Here is a 27636-nt window from a genome sequence, read left to right as displayed (position 1 = left end):
CTCCCCCCTTGCACACACACAACCCCTCGGCAAGAGCTTTGCACACATTAAACCAATACTTGTTAGCATGGCCAGGGACCCTGCTGAGAGCCTCAGACCGGTCTGACATTCTAACAAGCTATTTGTAGTCAGATATTTATGATACTGGCAGTGACTCTTGGTATAATTACTAATGCCTAGCCTGAATATACAACAGCAAAGGTGGAAGAGCCCACAGCCTGTAAAAAATACCAAGCTTCAGTTAAAAATACTCAAGAGTAACCAGCTTCACCAAACAAAACAACTAAAGCTCTTTTCCTATGCCAGATTTCTGCAGCATGCTTTTACTGAGCAGAACAACAAGAACATCTTCCTCTACTTGTTCCTAAGATCCCACCCAAGTGATGCCCACAGAAGGCACTGCATGGCTGTACTGGCCCCAAATGCAAGACTCCAAACCCACTCTTGTTAACACTTCCTACACCTCCACTGCTGCATGAGGGCATCCAGCTGCAACACTGACATGCTCACCCTCCCACACCTCCACAGACAGCTCTCCCCTATCCTCCAACAGCTGTGGGAGCTTTCTGCAGGAGAAAATACAACAGGTGCTGCTGTGCAAGACACAGGATCAGCAGGGAAATGGGATTCCTTGAAGCCCGAGACATATACCATCTTCACCATCATTAGCAGGAACATGGTCTAAGTTTTTTCAGCAGCTGAATGCTAGATCGGTGCACCCAGATATTTTTTCTGGTATATTAGAAGTACATTACATAAGACTCAAACACCATATATACGGTGTTTGTATACATACAGACACTTTCTATATTACATAAGACTCAAACACAAGTGTTTCTGCTCCAGCAAGGCCTGAACACCAGTAATGCTTGCAAGATTGTTGGCACAAAGTAGAGAGACAGAAAAACCCCTCACAATTCCCAAGAAATACAGGATATTCTTTTCTTCCAGGTCATGATTATCACAGGTACCAGAACAGGTATCCAGGCTGGTATGGCAGATGCTTGATCAACTCACATGGCCTCCAGAAAAACAGTCCCAACAACAACAGTCTTAGACCTGTAACCACCTTCGGCACAGTACCTCAGACTGCCAAACTGCTGACAGCTGGGCCTTGCTTGTTTCCCTGCCCCCACAGACAAAGACAGAAGAAAGCTGCTTACAACACTCCATAAAAAACCACTTTCTCATAGCGGTGTTCCAGGTCCACTGCCAGCTGTTCCAGACTTGCAGAACAGGACAGTCCCACTGCATCTGATGCTGTCCTGAACCAGAGGCATCAGCTTACATGCAGGAGAGTTTAGACGTCTGTTGCTGCTGAGTTTGGTCTAAATCTGCAAACAGAGTCCCCTCCAAAAAGCTTCTGTTTCTCCTTCTTCCCTCCACCTCACTCCCCTGCCCCTAGACACAACAGTTTGACCGCATGTATGAACAGGTTTATCAAAAGACACGATCAGTCCAAGAACAGTTCAACAAGTCCCAGAACCCTGGCATGTCCCCTGACAACCTCAGCAGCTCCTTATGCAACTACCCCGTCAGTATGCAGAAGAGTCACATGAGACTAGCACAGATCCTGGGAGAGCAGGTTTTAAGTTATTCCTGCACAAGAAAAAGGAGTGATAATTAAGCAATGTCTAGTAAGATTCCTGGACTCTGTTTGAGAGTCCTTCCTCCCTTGACTAGAACAGCACACCAAAAAAACTACGCTCCCTTTTACACAGTTTGTTTAAATATCAGTGCTATCTCCACTAGAGAACTCTGCAGCAATTTCTAGGAAAGATGACACCAGAGCACCAGTTTCCACATCCCTGGCTTACTGCCCTTGAACAGTTCTTTCTGTGCAGAGTCGGCAAGGTTGAAAACTTGTTTCCATCTGACACTGACTCATGATGCAGCCTCCCCTCCCTTGCAGCCTAACCGAGAGCAGAGCCCTGCTGAAGTCCCAATGTCTACAGGAACAGAGGAACCACACTTTTTTTCACCAAGCCCCACTTTGCTCAGTTCATGCTACCGAAAAGTTAAAGATTTCACAACAAGCTTCTACTTTGCTTCTCAATCCCTAAAGCTGAACATCATGTGGCAGCAGGCTCAGCGAGTGCCCTGCAGCTCAGGCTCTGTGTAAGGCAAGGGCACCATGCCTTTGCTCTGCTGCTCACCCCCCTGCAAGGAAACATTTCCCCTGCAGGAGCAGGGCAGAGACAAAAGGCACAGGAAACACACCAGGCTCGGTATGTAGAAACAAAATGTAAACATTTGTCTCTCACAGCCATCTCCCGACAGAATACTGCCCAGTGCACACGTGCTGGGTGGTCAGTTGTTGCTCCCTCGTCAAGTTTATGATCTGTCACGTCCAACTGTGCCCTGTGATGCTGGCACCTTCCTGAACAGAGGACTCAGTTCAATTGTATCAGCCAAGGACGTGCTACCAATACCAGTAGGAAAGCAGATTTTTGTGCTTCCAGATGCAATTCCTCTGCCGCTCCTACAGAACCATCAATTTTGGCCACTAAAACCTTGCCACAAGGGGAAGAAATCCTTTTTTTTTTTTTTTTTTAATAGAAGCAGCAATTATCCTCCCTAGTTTTGCCATTTAGCTGTCCTAACAATCTTCCAGGCTTCTTGGCTGTCGTGCATAAAACTCTTGAAACTATGGCACATTCCTACCACTTCTGCTGTTGCTAAAAAACATTGTGAGATTCCCTCGTTCCTCCCATTTCTTTCGTTTGGCTGATATTTCAGTAACATTCTCAGCACTGCCACTAAAAGTAGCACTTGTGATCTGAAAGTGGAACTTTTCTAGCCACCTAAATTCTGGCAGAACAATGTACACACATAGAGGATAGAAGGAATGGTTTGGGCACGCGCTGTCTCCTTACATCATGATGTAAAGACAATCAGTCTTGTTCCCCTCATGTGTCATCTAGAGGTGTAATTATTTCTGGAAGTTTGGAAACATGGGGAGTGAAAACTATTTTTTTCTTTCTACCTTTCCCAGAAGTTTTTAAAGGAGTCAGCTGTAAGAACTTGGAACTTCACTGTCTCATTTACGAATGAGAAACATGTCATGCTTATTTGAGTTAGCTTATAAATTTCTACGAGGTATGCTTTCAAATAAAGCTCTTTAATACAGGGTACATTTGTCACTGTTCAAAGGTGAGACTTGAACATCACAGCACACTGCAGTAATAAATGTATTTGTTGCCAGTTGGTGAATCTCTAAAATGAGACAAAGGAGGGATGAAAAGTGTCAGAAATAGGAAGTATCAATATTGTTAACTCAAACAGAAGGTTAAATATCCTGGGGGCTCTGAAATGGTACATAAATAAAGACCTAGTGTCATAATGCAAACATAAAGAAACGAGTACAACATCCCAGTCCGCATGGAAGCGTCCTTCATTGTGACATGAAAACATCAAGGACAAAAAGTAAATCTGATCCCGTGTTATCACTAATTAAATTCTTATGTACCAATTTTCTTTTTTTTAAATGAAACATACATTCAAATTCATTAGTGACAGAAAATATTCTGAATAACTTAATTTCAGAAGTAATTTCCATTTAAAGCTTTTCACTTTTAATCCTAAATATATCTCAAGAGTATGTCTTCTGATTTTTCCACAATGGACATGGTGAGAGGAAAGTGGACTCGGAGCTTATAAATTACTCTCTTTCCCTGTCAGGTCCTCACATGAAGTACGTAACATCCATGACTTTTCCACTGAGATTAAGAGGTATTTCATGTACTGAATCTTGCCTAGAGAAGTATCTGGCCTTCATGAAACACAATGCCACAATCCATTAATCAGTCCTTGGTGTCTTCCAGTTATAAGGATATGTGTTAGTCTGACCTTCTGACTTTGAGCCCAGAGTTCACAAGACACCCATAAAACCATTTTATTCATTTATTAAAACAAACAATGAACCCAAGGGTATTATTTTCTTCTCACAGACCTAAAAGATCTGATCCTTGGAATGGGACTCTCAGCATTTCATTACTGATTCATGAAGACCTACCCTGCTAAGTTGCTTTGTGGCCAGAAGCCCCATGTTTTCTCCTCTGAAGCAGCACTACAACAAAAGCTTAGATCACCTGCTAGAATGCTTATGCAGTGCAGTTCTGAAGAAAAAGCTGTATTAAAATGGATTTATTTCTGACTACCATAGAAAGTGATTGAGCATGGAAGTAGGATGCTATTGGAAAACCATGTTTTGTTCCCTGGAGCAGAAGTAAGTCATTTTACCTCAGTGCCTCAATTTGCTCCTGCCTTCAACACGGATGATACTCAGCACTTTGCAGAGGTACATGCAGAGGGCTAGAAAGCCTAAGGGCCATGATCAGGACATTCCACACTCCAGGGCAAAAAGAATTCCTGCACTTCCACCAGCCAGGCAAGGAGTGATCTTGGGGGAATTTCTCCCAATGCAGTTCAAAGTGAGAAGACCACAGAAAGTCAATTCCCATTACCTCCTGGTGGCCACAGGATCCATCACACCCAAAGAATGAATCACCCACTGTTAACAGCCACCAACACAGGCGGATCACTGTGTCTGCTGAAGAACAACTTCCACAGTAGACTCAACTACAAAAATGTCTTTTCTGAGGTGAAAGGAAAAAAAACAACAAAAAAAAGATGGGATCCTGCAGGAGAGCTATTGTGCTTTGAGGTCACATCCCCAGTTATGTCTAATTTTTCCAGTACAGACACCACCAGTAGTTGCATATCTGGTTCCAGTGCTAATGAGAGCAGACACCAGGGTCAGGCCAGTTAACTGGGAACTAGGCAAGTCTCTTGGAAGCTTTGTTGCTTTTGCTTCAGACAAAGGCCTTTCCAGGGACCCACATATCATAAAATGGCTCCTGGCCAGAGGGGGCAAAGCAAAACCAAAAACCATTCACTCCAGCCAGACAAAAGAAAGGTGTCCTTGGACTCACCGCCTCAGAATGGAGTCTAGTAAGAAATGAGAAGCCTTGACTACCTAGGAGAGTCCACAGCTTCTCAAATATTATTTAAGGTTTCACAAAACTCCCTTCTACATAGGAGAGCCCATAGGAAAGGAAAAGGAAGGAAGACAAAAGCAAGCTATTCAAAAGTGACTGGACTTCCTCTGTAAGGGTTATAAAGCCTTAACTACAACAGATTAAATTCACAGCCTAGTTCAGCTCACACAGGAAAAGCTTTCTAGTATAGACCAAGAGTTAGAACCACATGCAGATCTGTAGCCAGGGATGTGCTACACAGCTCAAGCTTTACTTAACCTACTACAAGAATAGAGCAGGACAATGATGCCCATATATCTGAGTTACCAACAGGAGTTCATGAAATTCTTACACACAGCAATCTCACTGCAGAGTACAGTTAACTTACCTGCTAAGCCAAGCTAGGACAGTTATGACATAACTCAAATCTTTGTACACATACAGGAGAGCAAGTTAAACTGAGCAGTTACTGGTGAAAAAGGAGCCTCATCACATTATTCCCACTCTAGCACTGCAGGGAGGTCGCTCCATGGTTATACTGGCATGATTGTATCAATTCAGCAGCAGAACTTCACCAGTAAGCCAAAATCCTCTGTGTCCTTTGGGTGTGCTCCTCAGAGGCTGCTGAACTCTACCTTCCTTTCCTACAATCAGGTTAAAACAGACAGCAACCTTCAGGCTGAGTCCAAAGATGCTCTGACATTCTGCAATGTCTTTACATATGGTATCTTTGGAGGGAATACTGCCAAAGTACAACAGAAGGACAAGGCAGGACCAATCCCACCCTCCCTCAAATCCCATATTTCTCCATAATGAACTTGATAAATTATTATATGCCAAGAGAAAGTCTAGCCCTAGCTCAGGATGACTGATGGAAAAGGAATTTAACTCTGTCCGGTAAAGTGTCAGATGGAAAAAAATCAGACTGAACCACCCAGTTATTTACAGCATTGCAGACTTCCTGTTTTGATGCAAGTCAGCAAGATCTTCTGGAAAATCCAGGAACAAAGAGCAGTAGTTAAGGGTGATAAGTTAGTTACAGAGAAGCTAATGATCTATCCCTGTTAAGACTTCAGAATAGAGGAAACTGCATCTATGCCTCTCCTTTTCTAGCACTATTTCAAAAACTAATGCACAGGCAAAAGAATTAGCAAAAAAGTAATGAAGTAATGAAGTAGAAAGAAGAGCAAGGTACTAGTCATAACAAAGGAGACTATCTCTGCCTTTGGAGTTTCAGGTACAGTTCTCCTCCCCTGCTTCCCCTGTCCATCCTTCCATGTGCCTGAAGAAACATCAGTTTATTCCAACCAGGCACTGCCACTCTGCAGTTCCAAGTGCAGAACACCTTTGGGAGGCAAGTGGGCAGAAATGATTCTGAAAAGTTCAGAACAGCCTTACCTCCACACCAGGTGAGCTGCCTGAAAAAGATCTGCTATTTTGCTATTGAAGCAAAAAACTAAACAAATGAAGACATGACATTTAGGTTCTAGGAATCCTTTTGTTATCATCATAAAAGCTCTTAGACTACTAAAAAACATTTTAACATATCACTAAGCTTTAATCAAGTCTCTTGCCAGCTTAGGATTGTGGAGAATCACAGGTGATAGGATAAGACAATACTATGGATTAAAACTAGCTACATAAAAATGATAGGATGGGGATAAAAACCACAATTCTTTCACATCATAAATTGGAAAAAGAGGATAAATGGCAATACAAGGCCCAGACTGCAGTCCTCCAACCCACAGGGACTTGTTCCACTGACCTAGCTGGGCTCTGGGTCATGGCATTTACACTCTCAAGTTCATGGATTCACTCCATAGCAGTTAAGTACAAAAGCATCCCCGGAGCGTTCCCATTACGTACCCTGCCATATTGGCAGAGCTGTGCTTTGTACAGTTATAGTGAATCACCTCCCAGCAAGTTCTGCTGGAGAAGGGTGTGGTTTACTGGTCACACAGCACCTACATGGGGGACTTCTGATTGCCAGCACATGACCCATACCTCTACCTCAATGAACTAACAGCGTATCCCACCATCACAAGCACGCACACAGCCAGTGACTCCAAACATTTTTAAAGCTGTAATTGATAAAGCCATGAGGAAAGACTTTTGCATGGTGACAGAATCAGTCACAGTGTCACTTAAGAATGATGTGCCTCAAGGACTGCTCTCAAAATACCAGCAACATTGCTCCCTGCTTCCCTGTAAGCATCTCTACAGCAGAACATGGTGCTGCACACCTCTCTCTTCCAAGGCCCTAGACCAATTACTGAGAAAGATCATTCACTTAAAAGCACAGAATTTCACGGAGTGGAGAAGATGCAAGCAGCAGGCAGCCAGACTTCCAGCTACTGCTCCTGCACCCGGAGGCTCCATCCGGGATCCTCTGCACACACTGTGCTAAGCAGGGACCAAGCCAGCACAACACACTTCAGACTTGCTGCTGAGCCCACCAGTGTTCACACTCTGACAATTCAAAAGCAAGTTTCCAGGAATAATTTGTCACTAGATGGATGCATAACTTTTGTTAGCATGCTAAACACACCCTGTAAAAAGTCTTCAGATAACCAAGGAACAGCTGCAGACCAATCTGTCTGATACACTAAATGCCCTGCATAACTAGGAATGCACCTTACAGAAATACATTTGCCAGAACCCTTAGGTGCATACTAGCGAGCAGGTTGATGAGCCAGTGTTTGTTCCATTCTTCTCTCCGCAAGCCATTCCCACAAGGTACTGATTAGGACAATGTCTGCTTGGCTACAGGATCTAGGAGAAGCTGTTCCAGCTACTCTGACCTCTTGCCCTCTTCTTGGCTCACCTGCACGCCCATCTGTCAGAACACACGTCAAACTACTGCCTGATGTAATTGGTCATAGCCTTGGAGCACTCCTGCTTGTCCATGTCACGACAGCATCTCCTCATGGTAAAGTAGGTCACCAGGAGGCCTTGAACCCTGAGAGGGGCCTCCTTAAATTATGCTTCTGCATCAGAGTAACAAGAGCTTATTCCCCTCAGGATGCCCTAAGGCTCCATTATAACTGAACCCAGGAAGATAATTTCACTATCCAATAGACCGCGGTTTTCACAGACCACAGCAGACACATTCAGGACCTGCTTTTAATCTTTCCCTTCCAAGAGCCAACTGAACACGAGTTCTGTTAAAGTTTGCAAGTAACAGGCGTGTTGTGCAGACACACCTTGCACAGAGTGGGCTGGAACAAACCTGAGATGCGCTACCAAGGACTTCTGATGAACATGGCACGCACCCAGCACCCTCTGGCTACCCTGCACATGGCCGAGTGACAAATGCTGTGGTGTCTCTGTAGACCAGCTGTCCTCTCATCACTTTGTAGGGGATAGTTCTGTAGTTGTCACTCAATGAAGGTTCTGAATTAATTTCCTGTTTAAACCATCGTGGGGAAAATCAGCATAGCTCAGAGGCATAAGACAATAAACGGTGTGACTGATGCAGAGGGTGTTTATTTAGGCAAGCAGCTAGACAGAAATCTGGAAGAACTGAACATTCTTCTATTAGCATCACTTGACATTCCTTTTCCATTCCTTTTCCAGCTTTTGCAGTAAATCAGGCCTTTGAGTGCTGGAAATTCTGGGCTTTAGGCACTTGCTTGAATCCAGTCTGCCAGAACACTTACCTGAAGAGTTTCCCTGCCTTCTCTGGTACCTTGTATTCCCCTCACAGATTTTCAGGGCACAGGTCTCCAGATTTTCAGAAACCCTTTTCTGTGACTTTCACAAACAAAAAACATGGAACACAAATTGTCAAGAAACACCCACCAAAACTTTTGTGTAAGGGGTAAGAGGGTTTCTCCTTAATTTGTGAAACACCCTGGCTCCAGGGTTGTGACTGCTCTACGATGCCAGGCTGCACCCACAGAAGTGACATTCAGAAAGAGAGACAACACCAAAGCAGCACCAGAGAACTCCCCCAACTTCAGAGGTCCCTGGGAGCAGTTTTTTTCTCGTGAACAAGCAAAAGAGGCAGCACCATGAACTGCGAAGTTAAGGTAACCCAGAGAAATGTGCCCATACATGAGCAGCACTGGACAGTGCAGGAAATCTGGTCCCTCATCACTCCATTACAGGCAGGGGCAGCCTGAAGGAGAAATGTGTAAATTTAGCCTCTGCTTCCCCTGTTAGAGACATCTCTCCCTCTCGCCCAGTGCACAAATGCAGGCTCCTCCCAGAGGTAGGCAGGCAAGCCAAGCACTGGCTGCACCTGCTTTGCTTAGCAATAAAGCCAGACAAAGCACACTGTCTCCATAAGGAATCCACAGTGGAATAGTTACTGCACCTTAGTTAGCCTGCAGCCAGAAACACTTCTGACTTTTGGAAGACAGATTATAAAGGAACAATTCTTTCTGTTCTACCTCCAGAACGTGAATTAAGTCTGTTGTGGTCGGACCAGACCTCAGATGCATCAGTTCTGTTCTTCAGACAGACCACAAACACTGGCATCTTCTCTTCCCATCTTACTTGTCACCAAATCAGATGGGGAATTCCAGCCCTGCCTCATGAAGTACAAACTCTTCCCAGGCTGCTGTTTTCTTCTCTGATGTTTCTACATTCACACACATTTGTCCACTCCACTCTCATCCCCATACTAAACAACACAGGTGGTTTTAACATAAAACGGAGAAAGCTAAAAAGTTCAGCTTTCTGCCCAAGGTCACACTGGAAGTCAAGCAATGAGTTTCCTATGGTGAAACACCTGTCATCATTTCCACCAAGTGGCAATGAGTCTCACGTGTCAGGATTGCAGGTGACTTTGCTTAATGAAACCAAGCTCTTCTTGGAGTGCTCTCCCTGCCACCACCTCTTACTTTCAGATGGCAGTGTTCTTTGCTGCAGGGCAGAGTACTCAAAACAAAGTTTACCTTCTCTTATTAAGGGAAGACTTGTTTGTTGTCCCATTTGAAAAATCAACTGGAGGATATTTTTTCAGAACAAGGTTTTAAAGCACTGGGCCAAAAGGAGGAGGAAGAGGAAGAAACACCATCACATTATCTGTATACCACACTGGCTCACTTCCCAAATGATTTCTCATTCATTCAAGTCCAACCTCCATTGTACAAAGAACGGTGACCCAGGTGGAGGCTAAGAGAGTGCAAAACTTAAGAACCTGATGAATGCTTAGCTGTGGAGAACACACATGCAGAGGAGAGGTGCTAATTACTCATCTTCCTACCCAGATTAACTGTACTCGGAAAATTCTGTCCTGAATAGGAACAGTTCCTACTTTTCCTGTGGCACACAAATGTCCCAAGCTCCTCTATGTGGACTGAAGTAAGTACCAAGAGCCATAAATGCTGCAGGCAAGAGCATTTATTTTCCCCAATCCCAGCACAAGCTTATACTCTGACAATCCAAATGACTGAAAGAAGGGAACAGGTTATTCTTCTTCCCTTGCCACTGCCCACCTCTTGCTCCTACACATCTAAGCCCTGGAAGGAACCCATCAGTCAGCTTCACTTATCAGTCAAGCCACTGGCAGTGGTCAGATGTGCCCAAGAGCCCTCGAGAGGCTTGTCTCACATCCCAGCATCCTACGTGCGCTTTCCCCCATCACTGCCAATTAGTCAGACATCTATACAGAAGGGCCATTTTTGGTGTGCTGACAGCTTCTCCTGTCCAGTTCATTCCAGGCTCTGTCCAGGATCATTACTTCATTCTCTCCCTTGTTTCACTAACACTCTAGCTGTGCTTGGCCACGACCAAAGACTATTTATTTATGGCCATTTGGAGGCATTATTCCCACCGCTTCCCTCAGGGCTAGCCCATGGTCCTACTCCACTCAGCTGTAGTTGCATGGAGGTAGCTCACTACAATGCAAGTTAAATAGCCACTTAAACATCTGTTTTGACAAGGAAAGCTTTGTCATCCTACAGCTGTGTGACATGAATGCATCTGTGAAACAACAGGGTGTAACTGTACCAAAATCCAAGTACAACAGGGGTCTCATGCCTGTCTCATACCTGTATAGCAATGGCATTAAGTGCCTGCTCTCATTGAACAGGGTTCTGGGCACATCTGATGAAATTCACACCAGAGCGACCACCTGCTGCATCAAGGACACCCCAATGGCAAAATGGCAAAGGAGGGTCCTGGTCTGAACATGTGCCATGGGGACAGTGCACAAATGACTGATTGCTTGTTTTCCAGAAGGGGCAGATCTGTCAAATAGCACAAGGAACAGGAACTGACATGACTCACAAGATCTGAGTTAGACAAGGCCTGTCCCAGACTCTTAGAGGTCCAGAAATGTGGATAATAACAATATTTCCACCAAATATTTCCATCGTATCACCAAAAAAGTTACATTGATTTGTGCTGCTCAGGGATGAAGCAAGATGTCTGTAAAGATGGGAGGTTAGAGGTGGAAAGAGAGAAAGCTGTAAGGGCTCCTTAACCCAAACATGTATTTAGCCGAGAACTTACACGGAGTAAAACACAGAGGTGGAAGAAAAGGACCTCTACTGTAAAACTCAAGCCTGAACAGAAGTAACAAGACTTCAGAAAATGCACTCAGAGCTGAATCCAGACTCAAGAGCCTGCAAAGCACATGTCCTGCAACTTTACTCAGCTGAATACTGTGCCAAGAGCTGGCCTGCATGGTGACTGACAGTGTTTGGCTCTTCCTGCATCTGGCTCGGGCACACATTCCCCGGAGCCAGCAGTTCATCTGGCTCACTCACACTTCCAGCAGCCTGCCACAATCCAGGTAATCATACATGAGGTGCCCATGCCCTGACAGCAGTACAAAGGGAGGCTGCCCGGCTTCAAAGGACAGGCAGGACAACCAACAGGAGAGTAAAATACACTGGCAGGGCAGCAGAAACACACAGTTGCAATCCCTCACACACCTTTTCACAGGCTATGGCAAGCAAGTCGTGAGCTCCATGGTGACCAAGCCCAGCACAGCAGGGCCACATAAATAGTGCTGTGGAGGACATCACACTTTGCTGATGGTCACGGGAAATCACAAGTGACAGCAACAACAGCAGGTGCCAAACACAACATGTACCCCACTACGTAAGTCCTCAACTTCTAAGCACACTGCTTCTGGAAAAGGTAAAACAGAAGTCACAGCAACGAAGACCTCCAGCTGAATGGCCAGAGCAGCTGCAGGTGTGGCAGAGGGCATGTGAGCAGAGAAAGACACAGGTCCCCTTGCCTGGGAGGAGAGAAAGCAAGGACAGGCCTGGCTCTCCATCACCAGGCAAGCTGCCTATTTGCTCAGGATGCCAGAGCAGTACCCAGCCACGTACATAAGCCTCTAACACAGACAAGAAGACCTGCTGCAGGCAGAAGCAGAAGCTCAGCTCAATGTGGAGGTTTCAGGCCATCAGACAGTAGCCTCTGGCTAGTTCAAGATCGTCATAAATGTAGCTTCCCTTCTAGCACCACCCCACTAGCCGTGGCGGTCTTCCGATATCAAAAATTCAATTCAAGGCCATCTTCTCTGAAGTTTAGGAAAGTGGATTTGCACTCACCTGAACTGAAAACTGTGTTTAATCTACCAAATCACAAAACAACAGGAAGTATAGCCAAGTATCTTCAGAAGAGGACACTAAAAACGTGAGATTTTTGAATTTCTATTCTGCCCAGTATCACTTTCCAGCTGATCTTGGTTTTCCTCCTTCTTTTTATTACCCACCTCCCATCTTAGACACTTCAGTTTCCAGCTCTGCTGACCTCACAAGTCCTTCTCATATCATTCTTGAATCTTCACCGACTTCTCTCTCCCTACAGTTGCCCTCCAGGACTACAAAATCTTGCCAAAATGCAGAAGATAAAACACATTGTTGTTGTCAAGTCAGCTTGTCCTTTTAACATATGGCACACAGAGTTTTGTTTCATCTCAAACTCAAAGCAATGAAGTTTAGCAGTCAGCTCTCATTACAGTATTGCAGGAGGAGAAATTTTAGGCTCATTAGAAAACAGTGAATTGAAATTTCTGTATGAGATTCATGAACACTGGAAGTTACTTTAAAAAAAAAAATCAAAGGCAACAGAAAGACACATTTCATACAGCCTGAAAGCAATTCTGCCATTTGTTTTAAGCTTTACAGTAACACAAACACGGCCTTTGAGTTAGCATTTCATTTCAAACCACTTTAGAAATATGTGACTGCTCTGTGATTGCTGTTCTTGTGGACATTTTTGTTGGAAAAGGTAAACTTGGATACATACGTTCTCGAGTCAGTGGTCACTGATACCCTACAACAAAGGGCAAAAAACCCAAGAGCATCAAAATATGCTTTTAATTACTTTTATACTATTGATGAGAATCAGGTATTTACTCCCTACTACATAATCTCTATGTGCTGGGGACTGTACAACTCACCAGGATGTTCTCTTTCAAACTTGGTTAAAAATGCTTTTATATTTTGACCAAGTTCTCCTCCAAGCCCATACAACAGTTATTAATCAAACAGGGAGAAAAATGACTTGCAATAGAATTGTTTTGCCAAAATTCACTACAACTGTCATTCCTAAAGTTTCCAGGTACTTCCTGAAAACATCCCCTGCCCTCCATTCCCATGATATGCAAAGATTGATGAAATACACCTCTGCAAAGGAAACTCCAGAGGTAAGCCTTACTCAGATCTTGGCCACAGCTTCACTTAGGCACAGAAGTGAATTTTAGTTAGAACGATTATGCCCAGGAAGATATGGAAAGATGGATTTCTTTTGAAGGCAGTATCCCATATCAAATCTGTTTCCACCTAGAGCACAGCTACTTAGAACATTTTGTTCAAACTGAAAAATTTCCAGCCCTTTGATTACAAAGGCAACCTGCCAAGTAAGAGTATAAAATTAGCACATTAGTGCAGTAGTGTCTTCCTTAGTTTGGATGCAGCTTCAGTGCCTCAACTGCATGCCGTAGTTTTACCGGGGTAAAACTGAGCCAAGAGTAACTAGACTCATTCTCTTCTACTCCAGAGGCTGAGAATCACTTTTACAGCAGTGAAATACAGATATCAAGCCAAATTATATCTACTGATGAACAACTAGGAGCAGAGCAGCAGTAAGAGTGCAAAGACAATCCCAGCACACAAGGAGAACACTGCTGCAAGAGCCAGCAAGCACCAGGGTAAGCAAGCAGCACCCGACCCTGGTAGCCCTTCCTGCTGCAGGGCATATTGCAGCACAGGTGTTTCCCACTGTGGCTTGCAAGTGCCAAGTCCATTTTTCAAACCCTGGTTGTAACTGCTGCTGACTTTAGAAACATAAGCTATTTTTAAAATGCATCATCAAAAAAAAAAAAAAAAGGTTAAATACAACCTTTTCCCTTTTATTCTCGTGTTTGACAAACATTTCAGCAGGCATCTATCCAACTTAAGGAAGCTCTGGGTGTGCACCTGCTCTAAGCTTCGTCCAAGTCCTGGCTGCATGAATTAAATCCACTGCCTATATGAATATACAAACGATTTCTCCTACCCCATCACATCTCGCACCCCTCGCCCAGCAGACACTGAAATCATTTCACAAGCAACACTCCTGCACCCAGTGGTTTCCTTCTCTCCAGCTGAAGGATGTGGCTGCTGCTACAGAGGTACTGCTGTGGGCAACACAGCGGAGCGAGCGATAAGCAGACAGGACAGCATTCCACCAAACGGAGCTGGAGATGGCTGCTCCAAGAGGAGCCAGCGTGGGCTCCCAGAGCCTCCTTCACAAGGGTTCAGGTAAGAGGGCATCAAACAGACCCTTGCCCAGCAAGTGTCTGAGCAACAAAGACTGCATCTAGGTCTAACTTTCCAAAAGCTCATTTATTTGCTTTTATGATCTCTAAAAATATTATTAGGGGTTTCAAGAGGTTCTGCCTTTATTTTTCCTCCATCCTTCAAAATAACTTCAGCAAGATGAGTACAATAAACAACATGAATCTGCCTAACATAACTACTCACACACACACTTTAAGCAGCTTTAGCATTTATAAATGTTTTCTCAAACTCCATCCATCCTTTCAAACCAGCAGTGGTCAGTTTAAGATCGCCATCTCCACTCTGCACCAGTACATTGATGTTTCCTAGTCACTAGCTGCACCACATCTCCAAAACTGCAAGACCTCCCAACTCCAATAATCTCTGCATCTGCTCCAGTAGAAAAAGTAATTTTTCACCCAAATCTACAAATACACTCCTAAACCCTTGCCAAATTTTCAGCCTGCTGGCAGAATGGCTGGATTTGTGCCTGCCCTGTTTGCACCACAAGGACTGCACCTGACTTGTGTGTGGTGGACAGCTTGCTGCTTCACCTGAAACTGCCCAAGAAAAGAAACTGATCCCATGCACTCACAATCCCAGGCAAATCTTCGGGAAAAACTGTCTTAAAAACCAAACCAAGAGGACTAAAAAGCCACCCAAAATATAGAAAGAGCTAGAGCACAATGCAGCAGTTTCCCAGAGAGCAGACCCACTTCTCAGAGCCAGTACACACAGGAAGAAATGATCTGCCAAGCAACTCAGCTCTTGGGCTGAAATCCAGAGGACGGCTCTGAAAAATCATCCTTCCACCACCAAGTTCCCACCAGCAAGCCTCTCTTCCAAGTTATCTGATACTTGCATAAAGCTGAACAGGAGAAGAGAGGTGATGAGAACTTCAGATGAGATCCAGCTGTACCCTCCAAGCCTCCCCCCCAGCACACACAACGATGAGCCTGAGCCTGAGACTACAGCCAAGAGAAAAGCTCTCGCGTGTCCTCGCTGCTTAAAGATTTGAGTCAGCCAGCAACCTCAAGGTTTGCTTTATTCACAGAACAGGCAAGGAGACCCCCCCTCTGCCTCCAAGTTCATAGGACAGACTTCAGAGCTACTCTCAGCAATTCACTCTCAGTGCTCAGCAGGCAGGGGCCAGCTAAAGGCTCCAGACAAGCACTCAGCCAGTTCCCAGGGCAGGCCTGGCTGAAGCAAAGATCAGCTCTCTCACCTTCTCACACACCTGTTTGCTCATAGCACCAGCAGTTCAGAAGAGTGACATGACTGGCCAAAGTGACAAATACTCCACCAGCTAAAGCGGGGAGTAGCATTTGCTCCTGCAAGAACAAGTGGCTTCCACAGGAGAAGTTGAGGCAGAAATTCTTCTGTGATGAAACAAAAGCCTTAAGGAGCCTGAAAAGGCAAAAACGTCACTGCTACACAAATGCTTGAAAAGCAGGCAGATACTATGTCTAGAGAGGCATGCAAGATATAAAAGAGGTTAAGGGACAGATTTCTGGTATATTTTCCTGTCTTATAGAGCAAAATTATAATAAAGTAAAAATCATGACCACTTTTTTCCAGCCTGAGGGAACAACACAACTACAATGAAGATCAGACCTGGCCGTCTCTCCTGGATGAACAAAGTACCAAGAAAGAGAACTCAGGAGCACAGAGAAGAGCACAGAAATCCAAGCAGGGCTGGGTCAGTAAGCGGGTGGAGAGAATCTGTAAACTGTAGTAAAACTCTAATGAAAGTTGGAGAACCACAAATAGCACTTAGGAAACAAAAAAAAAAAGGGCTGACACATACTAAAGGAAAGAAATCTTTTCTTGTAAGACTTGACTACAGAAGTGTTTGGGGCAAACCAAGCAGATAGGCTCCCTCCTAGATTACCTCCCAGAAGCAGGTAATTTATGAAAGGACAAACAAGGACGACTGCAGTTTGTTAGGGTGGTCAGTAAGAAAAGGCATAGCAGTGAGCCAAGATGCAATGAGAAAACAACTTCAAAGCAATTGCCGTGGGAGGTTAAATTAGGTAAGAGTGTATTTTGCTCAGAAAGAAAAAGAGCAGGTGGTAATTGGGAGCATCTCTATAAATGGCCTTATTCCAAGAGGAATGACAGTTACTTCAGAGCAAATGCTTATAAAATAAAAAAGATCCATTTAAACCAGTGGCCAGAGCATAACTAATTACTGCTGTGATAGAGGAAGCCAACAGCTGCAGGGACAAAGGAATGCTGGAGCTCAGCCCTCAAGTAGCATATAGGGGCTATCACTCTCTGAAAGTTTGGGTCCCCAGTTCCCTCTGGGCCCCATAATGTGCCATACATCCTTTGTCACACGTTGACAACGAAAATAACTTGAGGAAACAGGCTGCCCTTGTTTCTTGAACATAATATGCCAAAACACAAGCTTGGGACAGAACAACTTATCAACAGGTTTAAAGCAGCACATGCAGCACACAGAGCATCTATGTGTGCAGTGTGCAAAAGCAGTGCAATTTTTGAAGGTGTTTACCTTGCCTTAGTCGTAATTTTAATTTTTTACAGCCAGAGTTTAAAAGTGATCTTGTGATATTTTAAGCCCATGACCTTTGTTTAGACTGTATGTCACTTGTAGCAGTACCTATTTTAATGCAGGCTAAAACTTTTAGACTGAGTGGCACAAAGGTTTTGCATTGGGAGGCACATGGCTTTACTTCACAGCACTTGGTTTTTCACAAAAGGCTGTGTCAAAACCTACCTGCTGAAACTGCCACCCCCCCCAGCCACCACCTACATGATTCAGATGTAAAAGAGGGGTTTCCCCCAAGGCTGCCTGGTGTCAGGGGACTCTTCTGGGGCTGGATTCATTCTGCCAGCCTAAACAAAGACCCAAAGTTAGGGGTAAGCCCAGTTATCTTCCCCCACAGAAGTGGCAGAATATCTGGAGTGGGGTTTTTTTTGTTGCTGTTAAGACTACTTAATCCACACACTGAGCTGGGTCTGCCTAGCAACAAGTTAGAGTTTTAAACTTGTATCATCCTACTTGTGTTCCCATGGCTACTGTCATGAACAGTGTGGTAGCAGCTGCACAAATCAGCACAAGGGTCCCAGGAGGGACATCTTTAAGATTCCCAGACAGAAAACAATACTGAGAAAGTACAAATGCTACACCTGGTATGCCTGCCTGCCTTCACAGTTCTTTACTCCTCCCAGAAGCACCTACAACAGCTCCCTCCTAAGGATGGAGAGATGTCAGCCAAAGGAACGGATGCACACACTGGTATCACTGAACATTTTACATTCTTTAGAACAAAAAAGCTTGGGTTCAGATGCAACGCTTTTAGCTTCTCACACAGCTGTTAACAACCTAAATGCAGAACTGTGCACAACTCCAGCCAACAGCGCCTGCTACATGGGGCAGTGGGCTCTCAACACAGGGTGGGAGGAGAAAAAAATCCCCCCATCACCATTTACACAGGACCCAAACTCAAACTAATGTTACTGATGAGTTAAACACCCAAAGAAGGTGGGAAGTCAGAGGAAAGAGAAAAAAACTCCTTGCATTTCAATGCAAGCTGCATGTAAAGAACTGCTACAAAAACAATCCTGTTACATGGACCAAATCTTCCCAGTCCTGTCAACTCAGTTCTTCCAGACAGAAGGTGATTTCCTACTCAAGGGAGGTTTTTCTTAGTCTTTATCCATCCCCAAGCCCCGTGTAGAACTAGAATCTCTCTGTACCCTCTCCAGGGACCAACAGTCACTGTACCCCTGCATGCAAGCCTTGTTTATCCAAATTCCTTAGGGATTTCTGAACCCAGAAGCCACAACCACGATTACACATTTGCTATGTTGTGCTTTCACATTAGGGTTACAAAGTCGAGAAGGACACCAATTCAAGGTCATGTACGCTAGTAATTATTCTCAATACCAAACTTTCAAATCAAAGTCTCTCTATGAAGTAAAACCTGATAAACCAACCTGATAAAACATCCAGTCATCTGAAAGTATATGCACAAGCTATCATGGCAGGTTATCCCAGATACCTACAGAGAGCAGAACTGAAAAGCTGCAATAGACAGGCACGTGGCTAGACTCCCCCAATAAGACAACTGCACTGCAAAAGCAAGCTCTCTCAAGTTAGTATTTGTGAAATCCATCCAGGTGAAGAGCACAGAGTTAGGGGAGAGGGCAAGAAAGATTAAACAACTTTAAGGGCAAAAACTCACAACCTTAAACTCCTGCCCCTAAAAGGGCGGGGATATTTTTCCAGAGACACATCTGGTCACACACACACACACAGAATACCTATGAGACCCTACTGACGTCCCCTAAACATACCTGCACGATAGAGGGACAGGGCTGAAGGGAGGAGAGTAGACTAGAATTGCTTCACGAGAGGGGATTTTTGTAATTTTATCATACTACTGCAGCCTCCTCCCCCCAGAGAGGCAACATGTACCAATACTTCCTTTATGAAGTTAAAAGAGCAAGCTGCTGCATAAAGCTGAATTTTTGAAGATACTTGGAAAGGTAGGTTAAACTCTCTGGTTTAATCCCAAAATCTTACATGAGAAGTACAGAAAATTTACTGAGTTTGACACCTACAATACTTAAAGCCAGTGCTCATCACAATCAGCTGCGTTTCAAAACAATGTGAGGAGCACAAAAGCATCCCAATTCTCCAGTATGCTGGAGAAACTTTCACTGCCTTCACTAAGGCTGAACACATCCTCTTGCACTTTCAGAAAGCACAAAGTCATCAAAACTTTCATATGGAACAATAAATTAAAGGCTTGAAAATTTTAAAGAAACAGACACCTAATCAAGCATTCCTTAAAAAATGCTTTTTAAGATCAAGTTTAGCTTACAAATCAGCTTTGTATTTTCAAGAACTGAACTTCAAACTGCTCTTTCAAGTTTAAACACCTAATGTGGGATTGCTCATCTTATTACACTGCCAAGCCTAAGGCTCAAAAGACAAGGTCACCCAGTGCAGAAAGAGGTACAGACTTCCTAGAAAAGGGGCATACTCTACCTAGCCCAAAGTTCTCATTTTTTATTTGCTCTCTATACTCAGCTGCTAGTCACCATGTCTCAATCTTACCTTACACTTGGTATGGGTAAGGCAACCAGAACCACAACCAGAAATTGACCTGTCCGAGGGAAGCAGGTACTAGCACTAAGCACAAGTTTCTGAGGAGGCAGTTACTTCAGATTTACCTTCCTGGCACATCTTAGGAATTGCACATTAAAGTTACAACACAGCTAAATACATGCATATGTTCAGCAGAGCACTGTCATCCATACTCCTCTGCAGGTATGTGACAGGGCTAGAGCCCCACTGTAAGCCGCATTACAGAGCGCGCCTTGATCACAGAGGCAAAGATTTCCGAGCTAATTATAATGACTAATCACAGGGAGCTCTAAGCCTTCACTTGGCCAAGTCACAGACCTAACTAGGACTGAAAACAAGAGTTTTAAGAGCACCTCATTAAGCAGCAGGAACCAGCTATGAAGAACAAAGCAGTCACTCTACCTAGTATTAATTCCAGTCCAGCCATTAATACATTTGTCAGTACATGAGACAGCTATTACCTCCCCATACAAACACTGCATGTGCCAGGCAGGGAAGGAAGCCACAGGCTTTGGCTACACTGAGATCTGTTTGTTTACAACGGCATTAAGGTTTGAGAAGGATGTTCTCGGTGCTGTTTGAATAATGAGAAAGCTCCAAAGCCATGCCTCGAAACATGTTTGAGTGGGAGCTGTGCTCACCTCGAGAGACTCTGCACCCCTTCACAGGACGAGTGAACAGGCTGGGTGAAAGCTGACTATTGGGCAACGTGGGCTCAAAACCAGCCTCTCCTCAGGCAAGCAGCCCACAGGTGGCAAAGATACGGCACCAAATCAACAGCTGTACTCCTGCTGAGGTACCAGAGGTATGGATGATGACAAAGTTTCCAACATGAGCACTGCTCACCTTTTTCCCCAGGGTGGATTTTAGCTACAGAGGATAAGCTAAATTGTCAGCATGTGCAAGTCAGCTTCACTCTGTAGTAGCAGGACTGCAGCCTTCTCTGCCCTGGAGGTTGGACCAGCAGTACATACCACTGACAGAAAAAGATGAGACAGGCTCACCCACACACCAGCAGAGTTGCCAGCCCACTAAGGAGACAGCAGGAGTCAACTTCCCCCTTCCCCAGGGCTGCTGGACACCAATCTGACCCTCTGACTGTACCTAAATTCCTGCAGTGCTGAAACAAAAACCCAAGGGTTTGGCAACAGTTTCTGGTGGAACAGCTCGAAGCCGAGGACCTTTTCATCTGCTCTGCACTACAGCACATTCACAGAGGCTGTGACCTCTGAGAAGGAGGGCAAGACAAATATAGCCCATGAGGAAGTATGGCACTGAGCAGACTACAACTAGGGGGAAAAGCTCCTCTTCTCCCACCAGAGTTTAAGTTCTCCAGTACCTAAATTTTCCACCACCTAATTCTGAAAACATACTCTTGTGGGGCATGATGTACATCTCCTCAAACAACAGCGAAAGACCCAAGGTGTGTGTGGTTTACCGAGACACCAGGCAGCCTCTGTCAGCCCAAACACCCTGTGCATTAGTACATGATGGTTTGGTATTTCTGATTAGATCAAACACCCTCTTAACTCTTCCTTCTTTTCCAAAGGGACTGTTGTGCTGAGTTCCTGCCTGTTGAGTTTAAGGCACAGTCATTTCAAGAGATGAGATAGCTCTCCAGCATACCAGTATTTCCAGTTTCAGGAGTTTGGTTTTGAATTTTCCACTTGCTTAGATGGAGCTCCCAAAGTCTCACCTAAAAAGCACTCTTTTTCTCATCCCTTTTCTGATGAGTCCATTCAGCAAAACACCATTTTTTCCACACGCACCGGGTACTCACACTACTTGCAAACTATTAAGACTGTGAGGCACAGGACTAGCTGCAAAGAAGGAACCAGAAAAAGTAGGCTGGAAGTTGGATTTGTCAAGTGTAAGTCATAAAGGGCTTAAAATAACCTCTTGTTAAAAGGTTACAGTCCAGCCAGTGCAGGTCAATAGGTGCCTCTACTCAGAACCCCATGAAGCAGCTGATGCTCCAACCTAATAAAACACGGCCTTTACAACCACCAGAGAAATACAGCAGTTCTAGGGGAATCAGACACCCAGGGGCTGTCCCAATATTATACTTTCAATCTCTGAATCTAAGTAGGCAGAGAGTAGGCACATTTTAACAGCCAGAGTTGGATGGATGTATTAGCTTCCTCCCCGAGGACATGGCCATGCCACCACTTCCACACAGTGATCAGGCACCCCAGATATATGACAGCAGTGACTACCTTGGTTGGGTTTTTTTTTTAAACTCTTAGACACAACTACACTGATAAGGTTTCTCACTATAGTGAAAAAAGTGTCCGGTCTCTTTTTTTTCCCCCCCTTCATTTCTTGGCAATGCTGAAACAACAGTCACAAAAGAAGGCCTGGGAATCCCAACTGTTTGTGCAGGAGCACACAGAGTGCAGCTAACAGTGTGGACCAGAGAACAAACTCCTCAAGGATTAGTGACTTTCTGGCACTAAGCACCTTCCAGTAGGCTTTTCTGAACTGAGGGGTGGAAGCACTACAGGTGCATTTCCTTCCACCATTTTCACTGTTACAGTACAAAACCAAAAAACTGGGAAGACAGCAACTCTGCAAGCAAGGGACTGAAGTTTCACAGCTGACATGCATCCCAAACTTGCATTTCCACAAGACGCTGTTGAGTCAAACCTGCTTTTCCTCATCTATTTCTATTGGAAAGAGCCCCAGAAGCTGCTTTCTGGAGATGACCAGCACAACCAATGTCCAAAGATACAAGATGTGGCTTGTATTTTTACTGCCATTGCAACAAATTAAGGAAATCTAAAGTTGTAATGCTACAAAGGACAAAAAAAAAAGTTCATCTGCCTTCAATACCAGTCAAAATTTGGGAGTAACTGTTCTCTTCAGGGAGTTATTAGACACTCCTCAAAATTATGGAAGCTTTAATCATTAGTGAAATTCACTGGCTGTGTTAAAGTGCTCACTAATGCTTTCTACCTCCTATTTTCAGTGTTCCAATAGCATAAATTAATAAGCAACAAATAAAACAGTCAAGTACAATATCAGTGCTTCCCCATATGAAAGATTTTTATTTAGCTTTAGGATATGCAATGTTTCCTTCCACTGAATTTTTCCATTAACAGGACATGTGGGTTTCATTTGTATGGATTAAAAGAACCATAATAGTTTGCCTCTTCAAACTCTTCCGTGTCTGTTTCAGAACTCGCAAGAAATGCTGACCTACTAATATCAGCCTTTGTTTAACACACAGAATTTTGGGCTGGCAAATAATTGCTTCTGAGCTCTAATAAGAGAAGAAATAGCAGACACAATAGCAGTTGTGCAATTTTTCACATCATATCTGTGAACTCAAGGCTGAACAATGAAGCATAGGTGAAGTGCAAGTTTTACTGAGTCTAGTGAGCTCTGGCACAGGATTTTCAGCCCAAGAAGTTTCACCTATTCTATTCCCAAGCTGAATTGGCTTGTTCAATACCCACTGCCTCTGCAAAAGCCTTGCCTCTACTGTACAGCTACTCTTATTATACAAATAACAATAAAGGTGTAAGTACAATAACAATAATAAAGCTGTAAGTTTTTGAGATAATAAAAGAAGCAGGATCAACGTAGTGAGAACATACTTTTCCAAAACATGGGGAGATTGGGATAGGTAAAAAGGATGGCAACATTAACTTCAGCAAAGAACCTACAGGCTCTGCCAGCTGATGAAATAGGCCTTGCCACTGTAAAGAGACTTACTAAAGGAACTGTGAGTAAGAACCACCTCCTACAGAGGATTCCAGCCACAAGCATTTCTACAAAGAATCACATCAGGCCTTCCTTGGCCACTGCCACAGCAAGTTTTAGCCACAAGGAATATTTTAAACTTACACCAAGGTATTTTAATTCAGATTGTGAACTTGTCATTTTCTGGTTTCTGAAACTGTCATTTTCTTTCAAGGATGAAGGAAAAACAAAGCAGCAGCACAATCCTTAACCTTTTCCTCACAGTAAAGCAAGGGAAAGACAAGAACTTTCTACCCTTCCCCAGGCCAACAAAATGATAAACTCCCTTCACTTCCTAAACTTGGGCAACCACTGAGAACACTCTCTTTACCTACAGACCATACCACGCAGCAGTTTTTTCCTCTATTTAACTCATGATACCCAGATTAACCCACCACTGCCTTGTTCTAGCTCTCTTTTCTCCTGCAGCTGCACAGAAAAGGATTTCAGATCTTTCAAAGCTTTCCTAATTTCACTGCTCTTTGCAGCAGCTCCCACGTGGCTGAGAAGTGAAACAAAATGAAATGCTTTCTCTGCCCCTCTGCATGGGGACAGAGGAACTCCCACATAAAATGCTGATGTAAGAATAAGCAGTTACAGATATACCTCAGCCAAAGGTATAACTGAACATTAAGTATAAAAAAAGAAATACACACAAGGCCGGGTCTGTGTGATTTTCCCCTCAGTCACAGTCAGAGCAGCACCCGTACTCTGAATTTTCCCAGCCACCTAACTTGAAGGTGAAAGCCTCCACAACCCAACAACAACTTTCAAGCTTTAGGATCTTTTGGTCAACCAATCACTAAAACTTTTTATTGAGAAACAGACACAGCATCTGTGCACTCTGATAACACTATTTCATAAATTTAACTTTTGACACTACCACCGAGACAGGACAACTTAACAGTTTTAGTCAAAACGTCTAAGTGCAGCATGTTAGGCTTATTTAGGGTTTTCTTTCTTAAAGAGGGAAACAAAAGAGACATGACAAATGAACTTAATGTAGCTTTTAGCCTTTAGGACCAAGCAGAGATGACAAAAATCAGGCAACAACGTGGCATTGCAAAATGATTCCTGGGTAATTCCATAACACAGGAAACAAACTCTTCCATACACAAGCAGATAAAAGTTCACTCCAAACTTCATAACTAAAAGGTTTACTTTTCAGAAACAGAAAAAAAACACCCAGAGGCCAGTAAAGGATCTGATGCCCATTCAGGTCATCAGAAGACTGAGCTCATGGTGTACAGCAAGCTCATAGTAGGTTCACCCAAAGTAAATTATCAAATACAATCACCTGCTGATCCCATCTTAAGGTACAGATTACTCAGAAAAAAAAAATTGTTTCTTCAGATCACACACTTCCCCCTCCCTTCCACTCCACACAGCACAGAAAGCAATAACCTTTGTATAGGTCACTGTATGTCTGTAAGTTTAAACCAGAACAATATACATCTGAGTACACAACAGAGAGGAAGCAGCTCACAATATTATTCCCCCCCACCTATTATGCTCAAGAAATGAATTTTTCAAAGAGCATAATTCACCAGGGTGACCGTAAAGCCCAAGTATTGTTGTGATATGTGGCTGATAAGTCAGTGTGATGCACGTTGTGTGCTACAGAAACGCTGCGTTTGACCTACAGATTGAAAACCAGTGTCAACTGCTGCCTAGCTAACAGCTCCCCCCTCCTCCTCCCCCTCCTCCCCTTTTTCCTCCTGGTCAACCAAGAAATGGACCTCCCTTGTATCTTATTTTGTCAAGAAAACGAAGGGGAGAAGGAGTGGGGGAAAATTATTCTGTAAATGAATACAAGTAATAGTGAACTTAAGGAAAAAAAAATCCTCTTTGCCCTCCCCCCACCCTGAGATCGTAACAGTTAGGAACGGACATATATATTTAATAATAAAAAAGGCATCCAACATTAACGCACGGTCTGAGGATGACCCACGATAAATCTTCTTCCTGAGTCCACACACAGTAACTCTCAGGATTATTCGATAAGGAGACACTGTGGCTTTCCACACCATTCTTTTTGTTTTAGTGCGAGAGGTGCGGAGGATTCAATTAAGTTTGGGCTGGGCAAAGGGACAACTCCAAACGCTAGGATCTCCAGACAGAAGGAGGGTTTTCACTAGCTACAACCTCCACTTACAAAGGAACAATACCCAAAAAAAAAAAAAAAAAAAAAAAAAAAAAAAGGTTAGATTTCAAACTAAAGAGGTTAACAGCCTGTCTTTCAATACACGGAGATACATCAGTACCACCGTGCTTCCAGCACCTGCCTTTCAGCACAGCCCCAATTCCTTTGTTTGCTCAAAATTTGCTTCCATACCACTTTAAATTAGCTTACAAAGAACCGAAGCAGAATAGCCAGAACGTGAAACATTTTTTTTTTGGAGGACAGAGGCAAACAGCTTCTTAAGAAGAGATAAAATTAAAATGCAGACCTAAGTCACTTCTAAATACCTTCGAAAAAAATTGTAATTATAACTTGATGTCTTCTAGTTCCACCCCTATCACTGAACCCACAGAAACACGAGTTCATGAGAGGATGGAACAAAAAAAAAAAGAAAGAAATAAAACAAACAAAATAAAAACCCGAACAAAAGAAAAAAAAAGGAAAAAGAAAGAAAGAAGAAGAACAAGAAGAAGAAAAAAAATCCACCCAACTGCCATCTCCTGCCTCCTCCAGCCCTGCCAGCTTCCCTGTTCCTCCCTGCCTGCAAAGCGCCCTCTGGAAAGCATCGAGACTTCTTTTATCAACCGTGTGCGCTGGGGAAAGGGGGAGGAAGGGGGGGTCCTTGTTCTTGCTCTGGGTGTTTGAGAGTGGAATTAGGGGGAGATTATTTTTGGACCCGACGAGCGGAACCGGGGGGGGAGGGGGGGAGGGGTCGCACCAGGGTCCAAAGCACTGGATGAGGGGGAGGAGTTGCCCCCCCCTTAAAACATAATAAAGACTTACCGGGGTCGAAATCAGGGACCACCGCCTGGTACTGCGGCCCGACCCTCATTCCGCCGCCAGCTGAGGGAGGCAGAGGGAGAAGCGTTACCCGCGTGGGCCCGAGCGGCCCCTGTAACCACCCCCCAAAAGAAACGCACCCCGCACCCGCTCCTCACCGTGCTCCTCATCGCTGGACGACCCCGAGCTCCCCTCCTCCCAGGAGTTCGCGCTGCTGTTGCCGTTGGGGGCGGCGGATAAACTTTTGCTGCCGCCGTTGTTGTTATTATTCGCCCCGGCGGCGTTCTGGTTCCTGCCCCGCCGTTTCCCCGAGACCTCCGGGCCCTTCTCGATCATGGCTGGCATTTAGGGGAGGAAGGGGAGGGGGGGTGTGGAGAAGAAGGGGGGGGGGGGGGGGGGGGGGGGGGGGGGAAGAAGATCAGAGTTTAAAAACTGCGGGGGGGGGGGGCTGTGGGAGGCGCCAAGGGCGGGCGGGAGCCGGGGCGGACCGGGCCGGTGTGCGGCGGTGGCGGCGCTGCTACATCCCCCACCGCGATCGCCCCGAACTTTGAGGCTCATCCCAGCCCTGCGCTGGGACTCCGCTCAACCTGCGCTGCTGCCCGCGGCCAGCCCCGCCTCCCCCCGCTCCTGCCCCTTCCCATTGGCCAAACCTACATTTTGGGAGGCCATCCCGCCCGCCCATTGGCCGGCGCCGCCTGTCCATCGCGGCGGCCCGGCGCTTCCGTTCGCTGGGCGCGGTGGAGGCGGACCGCGGGCCGTGTGTGTGCGGGCTCCGCGATCTCTCCGCGCTCTCTCCGCCCAGCGATACCTCTGCTCCGCGCTCCTCGGCTGCGAGCGGAGCGGGCGGGAGGCGGGGCCGCACCCCCCACCGGGGAGCCCCTCCCCGGCCGCTCCCCCGGCTCGGCCCCGGTTCCGCAGCCCCGCCGGGAACTCGGACCCGGGAGGAGCGTGGCGAGGGACTACTTTGCCCCCCCCACCGCCTCCCCCGTGGCGGAAGGTTACGGCGTAGTTTGAATGAGATTCCATGGAAAGCTCAGTTGCCCGCGGGAGCCGAGCCCGGCAGGGCTGGGGGTCTGTGCTCGGTCTGCCCGGGACGGCTCC

The 27636-nt window shown here is 45.1% G+C and overlaps 1 protein-coding gene across 2 annotated transcripts in view; it reads right to left on the bottom strand.

Annotated features, from left to right (window-relative positions):
• The window catches only part of RCOR1 (REST corepressor 1), an 82284-nt gene extending 54960 nt beyond the window's left edge, over positions 1 to 27324 (bottom strand). The window contains exons 1-3 of one of the 2 annotated variants that reach the window (XM_038137589.1): positions 27190 to 27324; positions 26694 to 26873; positions 26539 to 26598 (exon numbers count right to left, since the gene is read on the bottom strand). In XM_038137589.1, coding sequence (XP_037993517.1) covers positions 26539 to 26598; positions 26694 to 26873; positions 27190 to 27238 — 289 coding nt within the window. In that variant the 5' untranslated portion in view covers positions 27239 to 27324. Of the gene's footprint in view, positions 1 to 26538; positions 26599 to 26693; positions 26937 to 27189 lie in introns of those variants that run through there. The other variant, XM_038137590.1, reaches the window with a different exon arrangement.
• Positions 27325 to 27636: the final 312 nt, after the last annotated feature.

This window comes from Motacilla alba, chromosome 5 (genome assembly GCF_015832195.1).
Source record: "Motacilla alba alba isolate MOTALB_02 chromosome 5, Motacilla_alba_V1.0_pri, whole genome shotgun sequence".
In the NCBI taxonomy this organism is placed as follows: domain Eukaryota; kingdom Metazoa; phylum Chordata; class Aves; order Passeriformes; family Motacillidae; genus Motacilla; species Motacilla alba.
Note: the sequence above shows the minus strand (reverse complement) of the source record. Positions and strands in the feature narration are given on the sequence as shown.